Source organism: Elephantulus edwardii, unplaced genomic scaffold, assembly GCF_000299155.1.
Source record: "Elephantulus edwardii isolate Elephantulus edwardi_28Jun2011 unplaced genomic scaffold, EleEdw1.0 scaffold00014, whole genome shotgun sequence".
NCBI lineage: Eukaryota > Metazoa > Chordata > Mammalia > Macroscelidea > Macroscelididae > Elephantulus > Elephantulus edwardii.
Window position 1 is genome coordinate 26237854 of NW_006399764.1, and position 21084 is coordinate 26258937.

General features: G+C 40.3%; 1 protein-coding gene across 1 annotated transcript in view; it reads left to right on the forward strand.

Annotated features, from left to right (window-relative positions):
• Window positions 1-21084, forward strand: part of KIAA2026 (KIAA2026 ortholog) — a gene marked incomplete at its 5' end in the record, with an annotated part of 84114 nt that overhangs the window by 22948 nt on the left and 40082 nt on the right. The window contains one exon of the mRNA XM_006881358.1: window positions 8858-10275. Within this exon, the coding sequence (XP_006881420.1) occupies window positions 8858-10275 (1418 nt within the window). The remainder of the gene's footprint in view (window positions 1-8857; window positions 10276-21084) is intronic.

Genomic DNA, 21084 nt, shown 5'->3' on the forward strand with positions numbered 1-21084 from the left:
CCACAACTCGTCTGGTCTTCACTCATTAGTGTTCAAGGCCTCAAACCTGTTCCTGAGATGGTTCTGAAATTCAGGTGGGATAGACTCAAAGTCATATTTTAGTTGCCTTGGATTTGGTTTAATGCTCCTTTATGCCCCCTCCACGCGGCCTGAGGAACGAATGTCGCACGGTTTTGGTGTCTTCAGTGTTACCTGAGAAAATGGGCGCGGAGTTTTATGGACCCTTTGGCTGCCCGGCTTCTCTTACAACCTAGAGCCTTGGAAACCCAATGAGGGTTTCTTTGGGTCAAAACTGACACAGGAGAAGTGAGGTCTTTTTAATATGGTTACATTTCTGTTATGAACAAATGATTTGTAGTTGTACACCTTGACATTAACAAACCTGTTACTTAAAAATATTGAAACTCAACATTTAGGTGGTGGTGGTGTTGCCTGCCACCGAGTTGAGCACAACTCATAGTGACACTGTGAACAAAAGACCTGAAGCCTTTCTGTAACTGTTGTTGTTTGTCAAAGTTCATTGAGTTTCCAGATGCATGTGGTTTAGGAAGTGGATATTTCTCCTGCTTCCAAACCTGTCCTAAACTGGGAGCTCCACCAAACACTGTCCACCATGGGTAACCATTACAGCATTTGACACCCCAATGGCACAAGGTCCAGCATCACAGCAATCCTTGATTACTTCAGTACAGCAAATTGACAGAAGAGTGCTGCTGTACCTCTTAGAAGAATGTTCCTTCAAAATATAATAACAGCCCACTTTTAAATACCAGGACCTTCCCCGAGATCTTACTGACTCTAAACAAGAGGCTTACATAAAAACAATATAATATCATATAATATGTTGTTGTTATGTGCCTTTGAGTCCCCTGTGACCCATAGCAACCCTTTGTACAGCAGGTCTGAACTCTTCATTGTCCTGAGCCCATCTCACTAATTCCCACACACCAATCCCCATTGCCCCAGTTACTGTATCAGGCCATCTCACCCGAGGTCTTCCTCTCCTCCACCCTTCCAAGCACGATGTCGTTCTCCAAGGTCTGGTCTCTCCTGACCACGTGCCCGGAGTATGTGAGACGGAGCTTCAAAAATCCTAACCTTCAAGGAGAGACTTGGTTTCACCATCTCCCAGACGAACTACTTGTTTTTTGGCATTCCATGGTATGTTCAAGACTCTTCTCCAGCACCACAACTCAAAAGGCACCAATTCTTCTGTTATCCTTAGTCATTGTCTAATTCTTTGAAGCATAACAAGGAATTGAGAAGACCATGGCCTGGATTAGGTGTACCTTAGTTTCTAGACGGACATCGTTGCTTTTCAGCACTTTTTAGGTGTATGATTTGTGATCTTTTCCAGTGTAAGAGGAGGAAACTACTAGACCATATTATGTGTGTGACTTTATATAGCAGACCATCTTTTTGTACAGTATGTACCATTAAAAATAATGGCTTCTTAAATCAGATTATCTAAATCCTGGCATTCCTTTATTGTTCTTTGTTTGGATAGCATTCAAAACCAGTGAGATGGAGAAGAGATGACAGTTGAAGGCCCCTTGAGCAGGCTTGGTAGTCTCGGTCCCCTGACTGCCTGCAGGTAAAATTGCTGATAGAATGCAGGCCATCAGGGGACAGACTAGAGGCACTGTTGATTTAAGAAACAGCAGGTAATAAAGGTAAAAATTTTGAGGGAATGGAGTTTTTAGGTGCTGAAGTAGTCATTAACCTATAGGCTTCACCTCACGTACATTGGGCATATTGTTAGGAGGGGCTGTTAGTTGGAAAGGGACGCATTATGCTTAGGAAAAAGGTACAGGATCGGCAAAAGAAAGCTCAGTGAGATGGATTGACACTGCAGCAGTGGGCACATGTGTGTAAAAGATGAGTATGGCAAAAAAATTTTGCTTTGGTGGTACTAAAAATACTGGGTTTATTCACTGTTCTTGATGTGGAACTCTTAGACTTGATTTCATGTGTGTAGATAATCTTACTGTAATTGTGTACATTTATAAATCGCTAAAGTTAAAATATGGAAGCTGTTAACGCAACCTAAAAATGTTAACAATTTATAATTTTTTATTTGTAAAATGAATATGGTTTATGATGAATAATGCACTTTTAGATTTTCTTGTTACACAGAGTAACCGTGACTTAATGAAATACAGACATTTGTCATTTATGGTTACTCAGTACACATTTTGGCAATTTCTCATATTGAAAATCCTGACTTCCTAAGATAATTTCAAGATACAGGAACAAGTATGGTGCCATTGGTGGTCCAGGAAATTTATCTTGCAAAGATAGTGATAAGAGCTGCTCGGCATTCCAGACAGTAGTTTCCGGGCATGTGTTGCCCATTCCTGGTATCATAGGTGCCAAGGGGTGGAAACACCACCCCGCCCCCCTCTCCCAGAGTATAGTTAAAATTGTTTCTTTGACCCTCACAGAGCTTCTGTAAATTCCACAGTAATCTTTAAATATATCTTTTTCTTCCTCTTACAACTAGCCAGAGAAGATCTGCTGGCAGCTGAGAATCTTGACTGATATGTGTGATAGGAGTTATTAATCTTCTTAAAATAAATATTGTGAGACGGTGTTCATTTTATAAAGTGTAAATAACCATCTTTTCCTTTTCATGCAAACCTATACATCATGATTTTTCTTCAGGTAATAGGTTATTTTGTTTTTTCCTCAAGTAATGGATTACTTTGGATTAATGCTCTTATGTAAAGTTTTATTTAATTATAAACTGACAGTGAGGTCTGTGTGTTCTGTTCTTTTTATGTCACAGCTTAGGTAAGCAGTCAGTAAAAAATTATTAAGCTGATTAGTTAGGATACTTTAAATATCATTTCCTTGTAAGGCTGTTCATGCATTAGCAATGTTCCTACATTACATTTCAAAATACCCATAAGAAAAGCTTTGTCCCATTTCACATAAGAAAAGGTAAACACCTCTCCAGGTCAGTAAGAGCATCATTCAGAATGAGAACTGGCTCAGGAGAAAAGCCTTCTCCTCACTTCACACTTCCCAGCAGGCAAGGCTTACCTTTTTGTTAAATCAGCAAATGTGCTTTCTGTAACTGTACTTTGGCCATCTTTCAGTATTTCAGTATTCACCAAATAGAAGACTTAATTTAGTGGTAAGGGGTTGTACTCCGAAGGTATGCAGTCGAATCCACTAGCTGTTCTGTGGGAGAAAGATGGGCAGTTTCCTCTTGGGTGATTTACAACCTCTAAAACCCCCTAGGAGGCTCGCCTATGAGTGGATTCCAACTTGATGGCTTGTGACAACAACTTGTTAGAACTATATACTATAGTACTTTTGAACAAGAGTTTTTATTGAGACTTCTAATTTGGCTCCCAACTAACAGGTAGGTTTGTGGCTTGAACCTGCTAACTGTTCCCCAGGAGAAGAGTGTGACACTCTGTTTCTGTAAAGATTGCAGCTATGCGAGCTCCACGAGGTAATTTCACTCTGCCCTGAGATTTACTATGAGTCAAAATCCACTTGATGGCAGGGATTTAGTTGGTTTTACATGTCTTAAATTTGTTGTGGAATGCAGTTACTTGAGAAAAAGCCCATCATTTTAGGTTTGCGTAATTTTTTACAAGGGTCCAGAGTAATAGTCACGACTCCTTGATCAGATAGTGTGTCCTATCTGTGATCTGATTGTTGTTGTTTGCTGTCAAATCAAAACTGACTCAGAGCTACTCTACAGTGGATTTTCAAAAGCTCTTTTTTGCACTGGCAGAGATTGCCCATCCTTCTCCCTCTGAGAAGCTGGTGGATTCGAACCACATGCCTTTGAGATTACAGTACAGCCTCTTAACACTTAAGCTACCAGAGCTGCCTGTTAGATGATAGAGAGCTCTAGGGGTTTAGTTGGTTGCGGGGTTGCATGGCTTACCCATAGGGAGTCGCTGTGCCTGTCTGGCAGCTCAAATCCACTAGCTGTTCTATGTGAGAGATGGGCAGTCTCCTCCCATCGAATTCATTTACAGCCTCAGCTATCCACTGAAGGTCAGCTGTGAATTCCACTCATCAGCAGGAAGTTGGAGTTTCTTGTTCAGTTCTATGAGAAGGTAGCTAGTGTATGATGTTCAGCAGGGAATAGAAAAATAGGCTAGCACTATAAAAGAGAGAGGGTATGTGCTAAAGTAATTGCTGAACAGATTATGTGGTGTGTTAAACAGTGTATATATAACATGATAAGAGTAAAAATCAATGTTCTCTATTATGTGTTGGTTTTATTTAAAGCCCTAGAAAAAATCACTTCTCATTGTTTTTATGCACCCTTTCCAAGGAAAATTATCTTAATGTTGTTTGGTTGCTGTAACAGAAATACCAAAAGAAAGTAGCTTTAAAAAATGGAATTTTTTTTTTCCCCTCACATGCTATCCACGGTCTGCAAGTTGATTCCAACTATCCAAGGCTGTAAATCTTTATGGAATGAGACGTCCTAACTTTCTCCTAAATTTGAACCATTGACCTTCCATCTAGTGTTGCAACATATAACACACTATACATGTTAAATGTCAGAATTTAGGATGTGTCACTGGGGAATGTCCTTTTATTTTTCTGTTTCATCTGGCTCACTTTGGAGTTCCTTGGCCTGTAGATTGATCATCTACTGTTGTCATCCAGTTGTATTGATTTTCCTCCCCTTTTTGTATCTGTGCTGCTCTTTATTTCACTCAGAGGTGAAGAGGTTTAGACAACACTGATGTGACCTCATTATCGTAGCTGAGAAACTCCTCTCTTGAGATAGGAGTATAGCCACACTTGTAAACCTGTTGCTATTGAGTTGAGTGGATTCCCATTCAGAGCAATACCTTAGATGAGAATAGAACTGACTGTAGGATTTCCAGCTCTGAAATCTTTACCAAAAAAAAGCCTGGTAGTACAGTGGTAAAAGCTGTGAACTAAAAGGTCCGTGGTCGGAGCTCACCAGCCACGCTTTGAGAGAAGGACGTGGCTGCTGTAAAGATCAGTGGCCTTGGAACCCCTGCGGGGCAGTTCTGCTTTGTCCAGAGTCTCTGTGAGTCAGCGCTACTCAACAGTTTTGAACTTGGTTCCTTTTGATTTGGAATCTTTCTGGAAATGAGACTTCCACCTCTTTTTATTCTCATGGAGCAACTGGTGGATTCAAAGCCCACAGACCTAGCAGCCTAGAGCTTAACCTCTGTACCCGTAGGACTCCTTTCCGTAGGGTTCACATTCAGGCACTGCTCTTGAGTTGGAATCAACTCAGAGACGACTCTTACATGGGTTTCCAAGGCTGTAAATTGCATGGGAGGAGATTGTGTATCTTCTGCAGAGCTGGTGATAGATGGGAACTGTCTCTGGGTTAACAGTACACTTCCCTAGCGGCTGCCAGAGCCCCCTTTCCTTGGGTACAGGGGTAATTCAGGCAATAACTGAAGAGTTCTCTCTTTAAAAAAGAAATCAAGAGTAAGGTGGTTACATTTTTTCTCCCTCTTTGTCACTATTCTAATTTCTTTTCTAAAAGTTGATGTACATTAATTTACTGTCATTTTATTGATGGATAATCCACATATATCATACAAGTAATTCTTTCAGGGTATAAAAAATCAATGGTTTATTGTATAGTCAGAGTTGAGCAATTTTCATACTCAATTCAGAACTTCTTTGCACCCTCAAAAGAGGGTTAATTAATAGTTACTTCCCATGTTCTCTCAAACCCCCCCATCCCTGCAAAACCGCTAATCTGCTTCCTGTCTCTAGGCTACTGGACCTTGCATGTAACAGATCAGTTCTGACAATATCCTGTCTTTTATGACTGCTTTACTTCACACTTTATAACATAGTTTCTATAATTTTAGCATACACACTTCTTTTATTGTTAAATAGTACCCTGTGCCAGTATGTGTGTTTATCCATTTGGTTTGGTTACACTTTTCAGTTACAAATCATGCTGCTAGGAAAATTAATGGGTAAGATTTTGTTTGGACATATCTTTGCCATTCTCTTGGGTATATCCCTAGGAACAGATTTATTGAATAACATGGTATAACTCTAACCTTTTGAGAACCTGCCAAGGTAGTTTCTGTAACGGTTGACCATTTTATCTTCTGGCCAGTGAAGGTTCAAGTTTTTCTTGGTTTGTTGTTGTTCTTGAGTACTGTTGTAACTGACTCATAGCTGATCCCCCCAGTGTGTTTTCAGAGACAGTAAATCACACAGGAGGAGATTGCCCTTATTTGTCCCTCTGAACAGATGGTGGACTTGAATCACATGCCTTTGGGTTGGCAGTGCATGTCCTACACCACTAAGCCACCAGCGTACCCCTCATTGTAGATTTGATTTTTATTTTTCTGTAGGCTAATGTTGGCTGTCTGAATGTGCACTATTGTCCATACGTACATCTTCTTTATTATCAGTTGCCATCTAGTCAGCTGGGACGTCAGTGTCGCTCTGAACAACAATTTTGACCCTCTACGCCATCTGTTTCTACTGTGGCTAGAGAGTGTTGTTAACAGTCACTGTGTCAGTCCACCTCATTAAGGGTCTTTCATTCTCCAACCTTTCCCAGCATGCTATCTTTGTGCAAGAGCTGGCTTCTCCTGACAGTGTGACCAGAGTGTGTGAGATGTCTATTTTTTTTGCCCATTTTTAAAGTATATTGGTAACTGTTCTTTATATTTTTTAGATACAAGTCTCTTATTAACATTTGCAACAAAGTTCTTTCAGTCTTTTGATTACCTTTTCACTTTTTTTTTTTTTAAGTAATTTTCAAATTTCTTGCTGCGTGCCATCAAATTGGATCTGACTGGCACAGGAGGAGGTTGCCCCTGTTTCTCCAGCAGAGCATCTGGTGGATTCGAACTGTGCACCTTTGGCTTTGAAGCACAGCTTCTTGCTACTAGACCACCAGAGCTCCCTACCTTATCATTTTCTTGATGTCATCTTTTGAAACACGTTTTAAATTTTGATGATGTACAGCTTTCCTGTTTGCTTTTCATTGCTCATGTTCACATCTGAGAAATCATTGACTAAAGTCATGAAGATTTATGCCCATTTTATTATAATTAAAAAATGTATTTTCATGTAAAGTCTTTAATAGCAGTGCCAGTAAACAAACTTTTAAAGGGAATACAGCACTGGAATCCTTTCAGTCTGGTGTTTTAGTTGCTGTGGAGTTGGCTCTGGCTCACAGCCACCCCATGTGCATACGCACTTCTCTGCCTGCACCATCCTCAAAGTTTGCACTGTGACTGGACCCATTGCTTCAGCTCTGTGTCAGTCCATGTGCTTGAGATCTTTCTCTTTTTTATTCATTCTTTACTTCCCCTTCAATTTCCCTTAGAAAGCTTATTGACAATGAGTTGATTCCAACTCATAGCAAACCTCCATTGGCTTTCTGAGGGGAAACAGGAAGGGATTATTCCTCTTCCTCCCATGGATTCAAACTGCCGTTACCTGACAGCCTTTGGATTTGCAGCACAGCTCTTCTCCAGAAACTGTGCCCCCAAAGCCCCCCATCTTCAATTGATAAAGAATATGTGTATATGTATTTAAGAGTCACACACTTTAGAGGTCAGGTATTTTTGCACTGTTTATTCAGTCATTTATGCATGTTTTCATTATTGCTGTTGGTCAAGTACTATGTTTCATTCTGGGTTTTGTGTATGTGTTTATATGTACTAATCATTATTTACATTTTTAAAGTCTATATTATAGTTTATTTCCTATTTGTTGTGATATAATTTCTTAATAGGGTTGTCTTTTTTTTATTCTATGATAAAATGCCAGTTAGCATCTATAACAATATGGCATTTGATTTGTTAGTATAATACCCAGGAATAGAGTAGAAATGTCAAGTCAAAGAGTATAAATATCTTCACAGCTTATATGAAGTCATATTGTCTTCTGGAAATAACAAATTCCATCGTGTTTTTAGTTTACCAAACATAACTCAATTTTTTCTGTTTATTTTAAATTAATGCCTTTTAATTAAGAATTAAAATTAAGTAAATGAAAATACATTTATGTCATTAAAGAAAGTCAAATCTCCTTTCCTTCCTCCTCCTCCTCCTTCTTTTTAACCCTCCAGGATGGCTTCTTCTGTGGACACTCTGCTGACTTAGTGCTAAGGAAGTATGCTGCCAATCTAAAAACAGGCAGTTTGAATCTACTAGCTGCTGGGTGCTAGAAAGGTGTCAGTTTATAACCTCTGAAAATCCGCCGCAGGGTCCGCTGTGACTCAGTTCTGACTTGACGGCACAGAACAAGACTGTTCTTTATTTGGCTTCCTTCTCTCTCCTTCCCTTCTTATCCCTGATAACCCTCCAAGCTTGATGTGTGTGTGTGTGTGTGTGTGTGTGTGTGTGTGTGTGTGTAAATCTTTCCTTTGCTTTTTATATTGGAGGTTTTCCATACTAATTGTCCTTCTGTGACTAACGTCGGGAGCCCTGCTGGTGTGATCTGTAGGGAATATGCTCCTGACCCAAAGGCCGTACCTGTCAGGGGTTTGAGTCCACCAGCAGCTTCTCAGGAGCTAGGTGCCCAGAGCATTTTACCGCTTCCAAGACCCACAGGGGGGTCAGCTCCGTGTCAGCTCCAGTCCCCACAATGAAGGGGGGTTTAGATATCATTATCTAATGCATTCTAAATGTGTTGAAATTCATAGTCTCTGCCTGTAAAACTCAGGATGTATTTATGTATATATGTATTCCTCTGAAAAAATAATGGTAGCTGTTATGGAATACTTTGTACTGATACTAAAAACTAGAATAACTAGTTCCCTTATCAGCTATAGATAAGTTTAAAAATACTTACTTAAAATTTATTTTATGCTAGTCTTTAAATAATAGTTTAATACTTTTATTTTCTTTAGGCTTCGGGAGCAGGAAAGAAAAGAAGCAGAAGAAGCTAGTCAGAAGGAAATAGAAGAATGGGAAAGAAAACTTCTAGCTCAAGCAGCTCCAACATGTATGGAGACCATGTGGGAAATTCCAGCCATTGGGCATTTTCTTTGTTTAGCCCAGCAAATTCTGAATTTGCCAGAAATCGTCTTTTACGAATTGGAACGTTGTCTTTTAATGCCTCAGTGTAATGCTTTTCTATCAAAGATAATGACTTCTCTATTGAGTCCTCCCCATCGCAGAGCTACCTTACATCGGAGACCTGCCTTGCCTTACAGGAGCTGGGAGGCAGCTCTGAGACAGAGAGTGCAGCAGTGGTACACTGCCGTCGGGCAGACAGAGAATCCTGACGGCTGTGCTGAGAAGCTTGGCTTATGTCCTCAGTTTTTTAAAGTTCTGGGAGAAGTTAACCCATTGGAAGAAAAACCTTTCCACGAACTACCTTTCTACCAAAAAGTTTGGTTACTTAAGGGGCTTTGTGACTTTGTGTATGAAACGCAAAAAGAAGTTCAAGATGCTGTCCTTGGACAACCTATCCATGAATGCAGGGAAGTTATCCTTGGTTACGATTATTTGGAGAATGCTTATGTACATTTCCCACAGTTCTGTGGTGCAGATGTGCGGATTTATAAACAGAGACCCTTTCAAGCCCCTGAATTTCCAGTTCCACCCATCAAAATACAAAGAGTACCTCGGATTAAACTGGAAAAACTGAAGTGTGACTATGTTAATACAAGTAACGGAGAACATAGGTGTTGTAGAGGCAGCGTGCCCTTTGCTTTCAAGAGAGACCAGGGAATGAATTTTGACCTAACTTGCTGCCCTGCTAAAATGAGTTTAGATAATCATGACATCTCTGTTGAAATGGAGGTAAAATCCAACTGTGAAATTAGAATTCGCAGGTCCTGTGAAATTAAAAAAGCAGACTGTTACAAAGAAAATTTAGAAAAACCAGGGAGTCCAGGGGAAGTTGCTGGCTTTGGAGCGCCTCTCAGCCCTGGTGAAATAAGGTTTCTAGAAAATCAGGGAAAATGTGATGAAGCTTCCAGACTAAAGCCTGAGCCCAGTCCTTTTAAAGAAAATGCTCTCAAATCTTGCCAGATACATGTGAATGGAAGTCATGGTGATTATTCCGAAATGAACTGCCACAGAGTTGTGAGGGATATTCTACTAGAAGAATCACTGCAGAGCCACAAGAAACTCAAACTAACGAAAATGCGGGCAAAAAAGAAGAAGAAGAAGAAAAAGAAATTGAAAGATGTTTTGAATGAAAACTTACAGAGAAAGCGTGAAGGTCTTCATTCTCTTGCATTTAAATCTTGCAAGCCTGAGATCCAGAATAAGTTACTGATCATTAAGAAGAAGGCGAAACACAAGAAGCACAAATCTGGTAAGCTGCACGCGACATGTGGGGTGAGCATTCTGTGTAAACCAGCGCCGGTTGTGTTCCAGTTAGGAGTCAGCGACCTTTGATTAGCAAAGTGAACTGCACAACACAGCCAATGTCTTTATACATGTTTGCTTAAAGATTAAGCCTTATTTTCTAATATAAAAAAAAGAAGGAATGAAAACTAAAACCGAGTGCCGTTCATGTGAATTTGAATTGAACATTGTTTCTCTGTTTCTGTGCATCAGTTTCTCCATGAGTGATGATTCGTTAAGTTTTGCTTTTAGCAAATATAGATACCTAGTATATTAGTCACCAGCCTAGGTAAACAACAACAGAAATGAGAAGAGTTCTTTATTCTTGATTACCTTGTTTTTTAATCATTGACGTGCTTTTGCTTTTCCTGCCATGCCGGCGCATCAGTTTATGCCACATTTATCCTCCTAGGAGGAGAGAGGAGATAAAAGCAAGTGATGACTGCTGTTACCTGTTCCTAGTAAAAAGTATGAAGCTCTGGTGGCGTGGTCTGTAGGCTCCTGCACCAGTGCCTCTGTATGAGGACGTCCCCAACCTGTGGTTTTATAGCCCTGGAAACCACTGGAGGGTTGGATAGGAGGGAGCCAGCTCCAGCTCATAAGCAGTGAGAGCAAAATACTGCTTGACTGGAAAAAAATTGGAATTGTTTATTAAAATAAATAGTAGTTTATAATCATCATCATTATGGGCCTCAGTTTTCCAGTTTCACAATAGCAAATGTAATTAAAATTTGACAATAACTAATTTGCTTGCAAAATGAGGATTTGAATCTTTTGTTAAATAGATGGTTTTATACCTTAGTTATATAAAGAAATTCTTAAATATTCTTAAAATATGTAAATAAAAGACATTTGCTAGTAAAAAGAGGCAAAATGTGTAAAACTAAAAGTTGTGAACATTAGTTACCCACTCAGGTGATCAAAAACTTTTAATTTTTAAAAATGACTTTCAGAAATAAGTCATTGACATTGTGTAAGCAATCAGATTATATTTAGTTTGAAGGGTTTGGCAACTTCACTTAAAATGTTAAATAATATTTTATAATTTTAAGCATTTTTTTAAAATTCTGAAGTATTCAGTAGCCTTTTAATACCATTGTCCCCAAAAGCTTTTTTAAAGAGGTTTTACCCTTTATGACAATAAACTTCATGATAGTTCATGCATGAAAGTGGACACTGATGCAGCTTCTACGCTGATTTGTTAATAACAATAAAATTCACAACTGCAAGGGAATGGATTGAGGGAGGCAGTGGTGGCTTCACTAAGGAGTTACTCCACAAACCCAAGGCACACAATCCAAATCCACCAGCTGCTTGGTGGGAGAAGGATGGGCGATCTCCTCCTGTGGGATTTACTACCTCTGAAAACCTGCTGCAGGGTTCACTATGTATCAATTCTGACTTAGCAGTTCATAGCAACAGAGAAGTGGCATCTCAAGGCCAATCCACTCCCTTACTAGTGTGCCCATTTAGAGTCTATCTGGTTTGGGTAGTAGATTCGCATGGAGAACATGGGGGGGGGGGCGGGAAGTGGGCTTGCTCCTGTGCCTTTTTATTTATCCTTGAGAAGTTTTCAGAAAGTCAAGTCTTCAATGATACAAATATTTGCATCTTCTAGATAAAGTTTTCTCATTTTGTTGTTAGTACTGAGTAAATATGGGCCATTTCCTCTTTACATCAGATACTAAAACTCCTTGATGCTGTTACAACAGTGTTGTATAAAATGTTGTAAACAGAAAAAAACCCGAAAACCCAAAACCCATCTGTTTTACATCAATTCTAATCCACTTCAGATCTTGCTGAGGTTTTGTCCAGGGCTTCTTGACCTTTTCTGGTTAGCTTGGAGCAGACCCCATTCCTGTGTTTTCTTCTCAAAACACCTGAGCTCTGTACAGCCAGGTTTGGGAGGTCCTCCTTTAGATAGACACATGCATTAGCAGTGCAGGTCTGATCCACTGTGTAGAGTCTGGAAATCTTCAGCAAAGGTTCTACAAAGGTTTTGTAATGAACAGAGCATTTTCTGAGTAATAATTCTCCTGGTTGGTGCAGGACTGGGCAGTGCTTTATCTCTTATACGTGAATGGGGTGGCTGTGAGTTGGGACTGAAAAGCAACAGTGCCGTCTCTAGTGGTTGGGCAGCCCCTGCATTCCAGCATGCTGATTTCTACAGCAAAGTGGTTAGAGTAAGTTACAAGACAGTAAAGAGACCCACATCAGTTCAGGTCAGATTTTATAATCATGTAACCTAATTTTTCAGAATTGTGGATATGTGATTCTGGTTCTCTATATTAAAGATTCTGAGAAGTCTTAAAGGAAAAAAAATTCCACTTCATTCTACTACTTGTAATTTTATTTTAACAGAAGTTTTTTCCAGGTAATTGTTCCTAATCATCCACCTGCTGCGCTCAGCCCAAAGGCACTGCCTTTGAATGTACCAGCTGTTTCTTGGGAGTAAGAGGCGCAGTCTTCTCCTGTGAGATTGCTGTCTCTGGAGACCTGGTGGAGGGTCAGCTGTGAGCCAGTTCTAACTCAGTGTTACAGCATTATGCTAGGTGGTTATTCTTAGTAAAAGGAGCAAAGACAGATTGGTTGAAGATGATTTGAAAATTTGGTACTCTGAGATAGTTTGGTACCTTTCAGTCATTTAATATATTTTTTCAGAATTGTGGTTTTCTTACTCCTGTTTGACATTTTCAGCTTCTTACTAGTTATTTAGCCTCCTTCCTTACTCTTGTTGCAGAGAACAGCCTGTCCACCACCTCATGCTCAGTCTCTATTGTTCATTCATTCTGCATTGTTGTTAGATGCCGTTAAGACGACTTCAACTTAAAGCATTCCTTTTTACAACATTCCCAGTGCTGCACCGTCCTTACAGTCTCTGCTGTGCCTAACAGCATTTTTGGTCTCCATTTTTGGAGTCACCGTCAGTTACGCTCAGTGAAAGTTGTCTTCTCCTTTGCTCACATCTGCTTTTGCCGGCATGATGTTTTTTCCCCAAGGACTGATAATGTACCCAAAGTAGGTGAGGTGAAGTCTCTAGACTCCTAGAAGTACCCTGGCTTTCCTTCTTCCAAGACAGATTCATTTGTTTAATGCATAGAGAAGTGTCAGATGATTAGAAAATTTTCCTAGAGTCCAAGTTTACAAAATTTGAAAATTCAGGAAATCCTTGTCATCTCAGCATCACAAGCTAGATTAGCTGAGAAAAACTGGAAACACCTTTTGACGAGGCAGGCAGGAAACTGGAAAAATTCAGGTTCTCTTTGATTTCCTCTTGCAGTTTCTGTTATTCTTGACAGAATATGTTTTTGTTAGGTGCTGTTAAATTTGCAGAGTACATAGACAAGCAGAAAGAAGAGGCCTCTCCTCACCGCTTGAACTCCTAGTCCTTTCCTGGCACACTTGGAACAGCAGGGACTGCTCCTTCATAACTCTGGGTGCAGCTACACTTTCTAGGTTATTTTATTAATTATCTCCTTTCTTCTAGAACCTTGTTGGCAAAAGGACAATTTCTGACTTTGCATTCCTAGAACTTAGTGTAATGGCCAGTACATACATATTGTAGGAATGTACTGAATAAAGAAATTAATGCATAATATGATTCATGAAGATATTAAATCATTTAACATGTCTTTCATATTCTTCTCGAGGCATATGTATTTATTGACGGAGTTATACATCGCATTTTAGTCTTTTTTAGCCCATACTACATTATTGTTTTTGTGCGCTGTTGAGTTGGAACCAAACCAGAGCTGACCCTCCAGTGGGTTTTCAGAGGCGGGTAATCACGTGGAAGGAGACTGCCCATCTGTATCCCACAGAGCAGCTGGTGGATTCGAACCCTGTGTCTTCGGGATTGCAGTACAGCTTCCTGCCATTAGTCCATCAGAGCTCCATCATTAGACAGTATCTTTGAATGTATAATAAATTTATGGAGGATCATTTTATTGGACACTTATGTTTTCTATTTTAAGCTGTTCCACATTGTTTAGAGCAGGTGCAGCAGACAAAAAGGAATTGGAATTTTTTAATTGAAGAATTTTTTAAAACCTGAAGAAGAGATTAAGTTGTTTAAAATGCATTAATGATTACAAAAGAGCCTTGGTATTATAAGTTGGGGTGCTGACCAAAAGGCCAGCAGCATACATCTCCAGCCACCAGCAGCTAGCTCCTCAAGAGAAAGTTAGATTCTCGCATAAAGATGGATGTCTTGGAAATGCCTTGGAGAGTGACTAGGGGGTGGGATCACCACCGTGACAGGGAGTGTGAGTGAAGCTTATGGTTTCTAGAAGTTCTGTTATTTGATCTCAGCCTGTGTGTTTTAAGACTCCCTCTTACATAATCATTGTTTTAAACTAGATCATTATGTAGTGTTACATGCTGTCAAGTTAGAATCAACTCATAGCTGACCCTCCAGTGGGTTTTCAGAGGCCATAATTATGTGGGAGGAGATTTCTCATCTTTCTTACAGCGGCTAGTGGATTCAAACAACCTGGCTTTGGCTGGACAGCACAACACTACCCACTGGGCCACCAGGGTGTCCATTTTATAGTTGTTGTAGGCCATCAAATTGGGACTGAATCATAGTTGACCCTCCAGCAGGGTTTTAGCAGCAGTTAATTGCATGGGACAAGAGAACCTTCACTCCCAGCTGCTGGATGCAAACTACATGCCTTTGGGATTGCGGTGCAGCTGCTTACCACTAAGCCACCATACTTTCTGATTGATAGTGTTGTTTTTATGTCCCGTCGAGTCATCTGCCATTCATAGCAACCCTATGCACAGTAGCTCAGAACTCGGTCCTATCCTGAACCAATCTCACTGTCTCTTGACACACCTGTCCCCATTGCCACAGACACTCTGTCAGTCTTCCTCTCCACCCTTCCAAGCATGATGTCCCTCTCCAAGAACTGGTCCCTTCTGGCCACATGCCCATAGTATGTCAGATAGCACTTCAAAATCCTTACCTCCAGTGAGGTTTCACTCTCTATAGTAATTTCCTCTAAATTGATTAGATAAGACAAGTGGTCTTGTGTCTCATGGGTGATGTAATTATGGCTCAAAATATTAAGTGTTTATTAAGTACAGTAAACCAGGTGAAAGCCGGATCCTGTGTGAGGTGGAAAAGTAAAATATGTCCCACAAAAGCAAGCAGTGTAAAAGTGGTCAAAGTGCACTTGATCAGAGGTGGGACTTGACAGATCTGGAAAAACAAGGTGACCATCTCATGGAGTTTGGCTCTTTCAGATTTCAGGAGCAAGAAAAGCACAGTTAAAAAAAGCAAAAGATCACAATAATAATTGAAGAGAAGTCAGCCTGAAATGAATGGCTGATCACACTTTGTTGCAGCTAACAATTTGGAAAAGGACATGATTGGCTGGGGGGACTAAGGAAAGGTTTACACAGAAATTGGTCATTGAGCATTGACACACAGGAGGAGAGGGAGCAGAGATTAACAGGTGCATGAGTACAGTGAAGGGAAAGGGAGGCTTTACCAAGGACTTGATAAGACATTGCAATAAAAACCAATGGTTAATTATAAATACAAAACAAAATGAGTGAATGAAAACCAATTTTAAAACATCTAATGCAAAATTGTAAAATAACGTCAAATAGCAGAAAATATGTGTATTATGAAAGACTGACAGAGGAATGAAAAGTAATGGGGACCAGATGATGAAAGGAGCTCTGGTGACCCAATACAGGCAAAATCATGGCAGTATAGCTGAGTCAGATGTCCTTGGCAGAAATAGCCCAGTAAGAGCAAAACTTGTCATGGAAAACAGTGACATTTTGTGGTAGCAGTTGATTGAGTGCTAAAATTGCCATTTTGAGATGTTGTCCTAGCTTTGTGCTAGTAAATCAAGAAAGAACCTCATCTAGGAAATTCACTTAGATTGGTCAGTGTAGGTGTGCAAAAGCAGTGGCCCCTTACTTGGAAATGACTTAATCTGCAGTATTTTAGCACGTCAGGCCTATGCTTCAAAAACGGTGTGTAATCTGGAGTGGATAATCCTACGCAACCTAGCTATGTGTGCCTTTGCTGGGACAATTTCTGGAGTATTAGCTTATGATGCCAGCATAACTAGAGTGTTCAGAAGATCCCGTTTATTTATTTTAAGCCCTCCTGCTGTTTTCCGCACTCCACACTGCTTCTTACGTAATGCTTATACTGTGTCCAGACCTTGTGCATGTTATCTCATTTAATTTTTATAAAGATGCCATAAAGTAGACGCTCTTTTTTCCCCATTATATATGCTTTAGAGATTTTATTTGTTTATCTGAAGCACAGAGCTGGTAGGGTTCGGATGAAGGTGGAGTATAAAATAACTTTAGGAATCAAAAATGTTAACAGGCCAGTCAAGGAAAACTTGCTTGGCTTTCTTATCTTTGACAAAAACAAAAGAAAAGGAAACTAATCATATTGCCCCTCCGTCAGCTTTCTGAGGTTGTGGATCTCTTAAAGGAGGAGACTACTCATCTTTTCTTGTGGAACATCTGATAGATTCCAACCACTGACTTTTGGTTAGTAGTCGTATCAAGCTCTGTATTTCAAGGCTATTTATATTCTTTTATTGACTGACTAAAATTCAGTTTTGAGAGAGTTGTTAAACAGCAAAATATGGCAACTACTTTTGTATTCTAAGTTAAAGGGGGAAAACAGATATTCAAGAGTTTCAGTCTGTGTTAGGTTTGAAGAATTACCAGTATAGTGAGAAAGGCGCTCACAAATAAAAGCATAGAGGCAAGTTTTGAGAGAGTGCTTGTGGTGTTTGGTATAGGGTTTGGGGTTGTCTGTTTTTTTAAGATTGACACTGCCTACTTAAGAGGTAGAACATTTCCAGAAGCCTCTGTAGAATGTGAATGTTTATTTAGAATAAGATATTTATATTTAGTAAATAAACTTAGACTCCTGTGACTCCACATCCCAGGCACTTTGCAAATTCTTTATTTAATAGTGCAAATGCTCTTGTTTGAGTTTTTCGTGTTAGCAGTTAACTGTTGTGTGCCAACTCTTAGTGGCCTTGTGTGGCAGAGTGGGTCTGTCCTTTAGTGTTTCTTTGTAGAATAATGAGGCTCAGCACGCCCAGTGCCTGGGGATTGGATTGTAAGCTGCTCCAACTAACCACTGAGCTAACTGGAGCCCAGTAGAGGGCAGTATATGATTTGCCTTGTGTATACCTTGTCCTGGAACAAAAAGAAATTAGTATTACATAGCCTGTGTTCCAGTTTTATAAGCATGGAAAACAGAAAAAAGTAAATTTAAGTATTTAATTTTGCTTGGATTCACAATTAGTGTCTGTGGAAACTGTTTTTATGTGCCCTCCAGTTGCCTTCAACTCATAGCAACCCTATGTACAACAGCTCTGAACCTGGCTTTATGCTGAGCCAACCTCACTGTCTCTGACAAACCTACCCTCATTACTCCAGTCACTGAGTCAGTTCATCTCACTGAGGGTCTTTCCCTTCTGTGCTGTCCCTCCACCCTCCCAAGCATAATTTCCCTCTCCAAGGACCTTTCACTGTTCCCTCTTTGCAACATTAAAATGAGGGTGAAGTAATCTTTTAAACCATATTTGTTACTGTTTTTCCTCATGTCAACTGACTTCCAATATGGGCTGTACCACTACACTACTATAACTATCCTCATTCCTTTAGAGTTCATAGGGTTTTCAAAGTCCTGTTATTTCAAAAGTAGTGGCCCATCCTGCTTCCTAGTCTGTCTTGGGGAGCTCCACCAAAACCTGTCCACTATGGGTAACCACCAAAACCTGTCCACTATGGGTAACCCTTACGACATTTGACACACCAGTGGCACAGCTTTCAGTATCACAGCAGCTCAAAGTTATCTGAGTACAGCAGACAGACAGACAAGTGCTGTACCACTTAGAGCAGTGTTCTTCCCAAGCACAATTAACATCGGGCCTAAGGGCCCAACCTACTTTTAAATACAAAAGGCCCACCCACCAGTCTCTGAGTGCTTAAACAAGAGGCTTCCATCCCACAGCTGATTGTTAACAAAATCAAACCAGACAATTCAGCTTCCAGCCTACAGCTGATAATTGTCTTTCTTTTGGATCACTTGCTATACAATCTGAGAGCTGGATGATGAAAAAGAATTGATGCCTTTGATGTGGTGTTAGAGAATAGCACTGAACATACATCGAAGTCCAAAAGAACAAACAGATAGGTCTTGGAGAGGGTGCAGCTGGAGATCTCTTTGGAGGCAAGGATGATAAGGCTTCACCTCACATACTTTAGGCATGTTGCTAGGAGGGGCTATTCCTTAAAGAGGGACTTGATGCTGGGAAAGGTGGAGGATTAGTGACGTAGAGGAAGACCCTCAGTCAGGTAGACTGACAGAGTGACTGCCACAGTGGGCTCTTGTGTGTCAGGAAATGTGAGGATGGCGCAGGATAGAACAAGGTTCACCTCTTTTGTTCATAGGGTTGCAACAGGTTGAACTCGACTCGATTGCACCTAACAAAATAATCTTTGTGATCACTGTGACTTGGAATTGACTACGTGACTGTGAAAGATCTTCATTTATCCCTTTTTCATCTGAGACATCGAGATTGTAGGAAGATTCATTAACAGCTTGCCAGGTATCAGTACTCAGCCTCACTTGCTGAAAACTAACAGGACTTTTAAGTACTTACTGATGAAGATCAAAGAATACAGCCAGAATGTATGGATTACACCTCAGTATTTACAGAAAATAAAAATCCTCATAGCTCTACCACTAAGTAACATCTTGATAGGTGGATAAAGGTTGAGGTTAATTTTACTTGCATCCACAATGAATGTCTATGGAAGCAGCAGTCAAGAAAGCAAAGACATATTACATTGGATAAATGTGCATAATGCCTGTTTAAAGTATTTAAAAGCAAAGGTGTCACTTGACACAAGCCATGTTATTTTGGATTGCATCATATGTTTTACTTTGATCCATAGCCAACACCCAGCCTAAAAGCTGACAAGAATCAGAAGACATCTTGCATTAGGAATATCTGTCAAGAATCTCTCCCAAGTACTGGAGAGCAGTGGTACCAGTTTCAAGACTAAGGTGCACCTGATTTAAGCCATAGTCCTTTCCGTTACTTACAATGTATCTGAAAGCTGGACAGTTAATAAGAAACACAGTAGATGAATCAGTGCCTTTGGATTGTGATGGTGGTGGAGAGTGCAGACTATCCCATGAACTGCCAAAAGAACCCGTAAGAACTTCTTGGAGGAAACACAGCCAGGTTTGTCTAAGAAGCAAGGATGGTGAAACGTCATCTCACTTTGGACATGTTTTCTGAAGGACGGAATGTGAGAGAAAAAGGAAGACCTTGACCAGTATGGATTGATGTAGTGACTGTAACAGTGTGCTCGAGAATATCAGAGATGGTGAGGGTTACACAGGGTAGAGCAGTTTTAGGTCTTTAGTGCATCTGGTCTCTGTGAGTTGTAGTTGTAGTCAACTTATCAACCACAGCATATGCAAGTGAAAGTTGGGCAGTGAATAAGGAAGACCAAAGAAGAATTGATACCTTTGAGTTATGACAAAGAATATTAGCTTTGCCGTGGAATACTAGAATAAACAGATCTGTTTTGGAAGAAGTACCGTCAGCGTATTTCTTAGGAGTAAGTATGAAAAGACTCCATCTTCACAAACTTGAGATGTGTTACCAGGTGAATCCAGCCCTCCTCTGTTAAGTAGAGGGTCAGAGAAAAGAGGAAGCCCCTCAGCAGGATGGATTGCCACAGTGTCTGCACAGTGATTCCGAGCCTGGCAGAGATTGGGAGCCAAGGGGCAGGTCCGGGCAGGGTTCGGTCTGGCCAACACAGGAGCACCTGCAGTAACTGCCTGCTTATGGTCATTGTTTGGTAGTCAAATGAGAATTTATCTAAGTCACCTTTCAAAGTGTCTGCCACAGAGTTCTGTGACTGTCCCTTAGAGAAGCTCTGAAGGACAGAGGGAGACCACCTCGCAAAGGGTCCAAGGTTGTCATCTTGTATTTTTTCCTTTTTACTCAATGAGGGCAAGAATTTTTGAGCCTGCTTTTTCCCCCCTTTCTTTTTCCCTGCTGTGTTTGCTCAGTGACTTAACTATTATCTATCAAGTATTATGTACTCAATAATTTTGCCAGGTGATAGCATTTTATTCATTGAATTACAAAAAGGAACTTAGCACTGACTCTTTGATAGTGCTGTTCCCTAGAAGGCATGTCATGGCAGGCTCTGCGGGGTGCTGGCATGTTGGCTCTTAAAGCTGTGACAGAAATAGATTGCCACATCAAATCTCTCAGAGTGACTGATGGGTTTGAACTGCTAATCTTTTGGTTAGCATCTGGATCCTTAAACCACCATGCTGCCGAGGCTGCCTTGACACTTAGGCTGTCAATAAATGTTCATCTCCTAATTACTTTTAGGTCATGTTATAAAATGATGCTGAATCGTAAGGACTCACAATTGCAGAGCAATTCCCTACCGCCTCTGCCCTACCAGGCTGGATTTGATTCTTTTTTTTTTTTTTTTAAATTTTATTTTATTTTTTATTTCAATGAACATCTACAGAGATTTTGGAATTCCATTCATTCATTGTTGCATTTTCTCCCTGCCCACCCCACCCCCACTCTAGACCCGTTTATTTTCTTTAAAGGCTATGGTATGTTCCACCCTCCAACACTACAGTTCAAATGCATCAATTCTTCTTCTGATATCCTTATTCACTGTCAAGCTCTCAAGAACATAGTGAGCAATTGAGAAGACCATGGCCTGGATCAGGCAC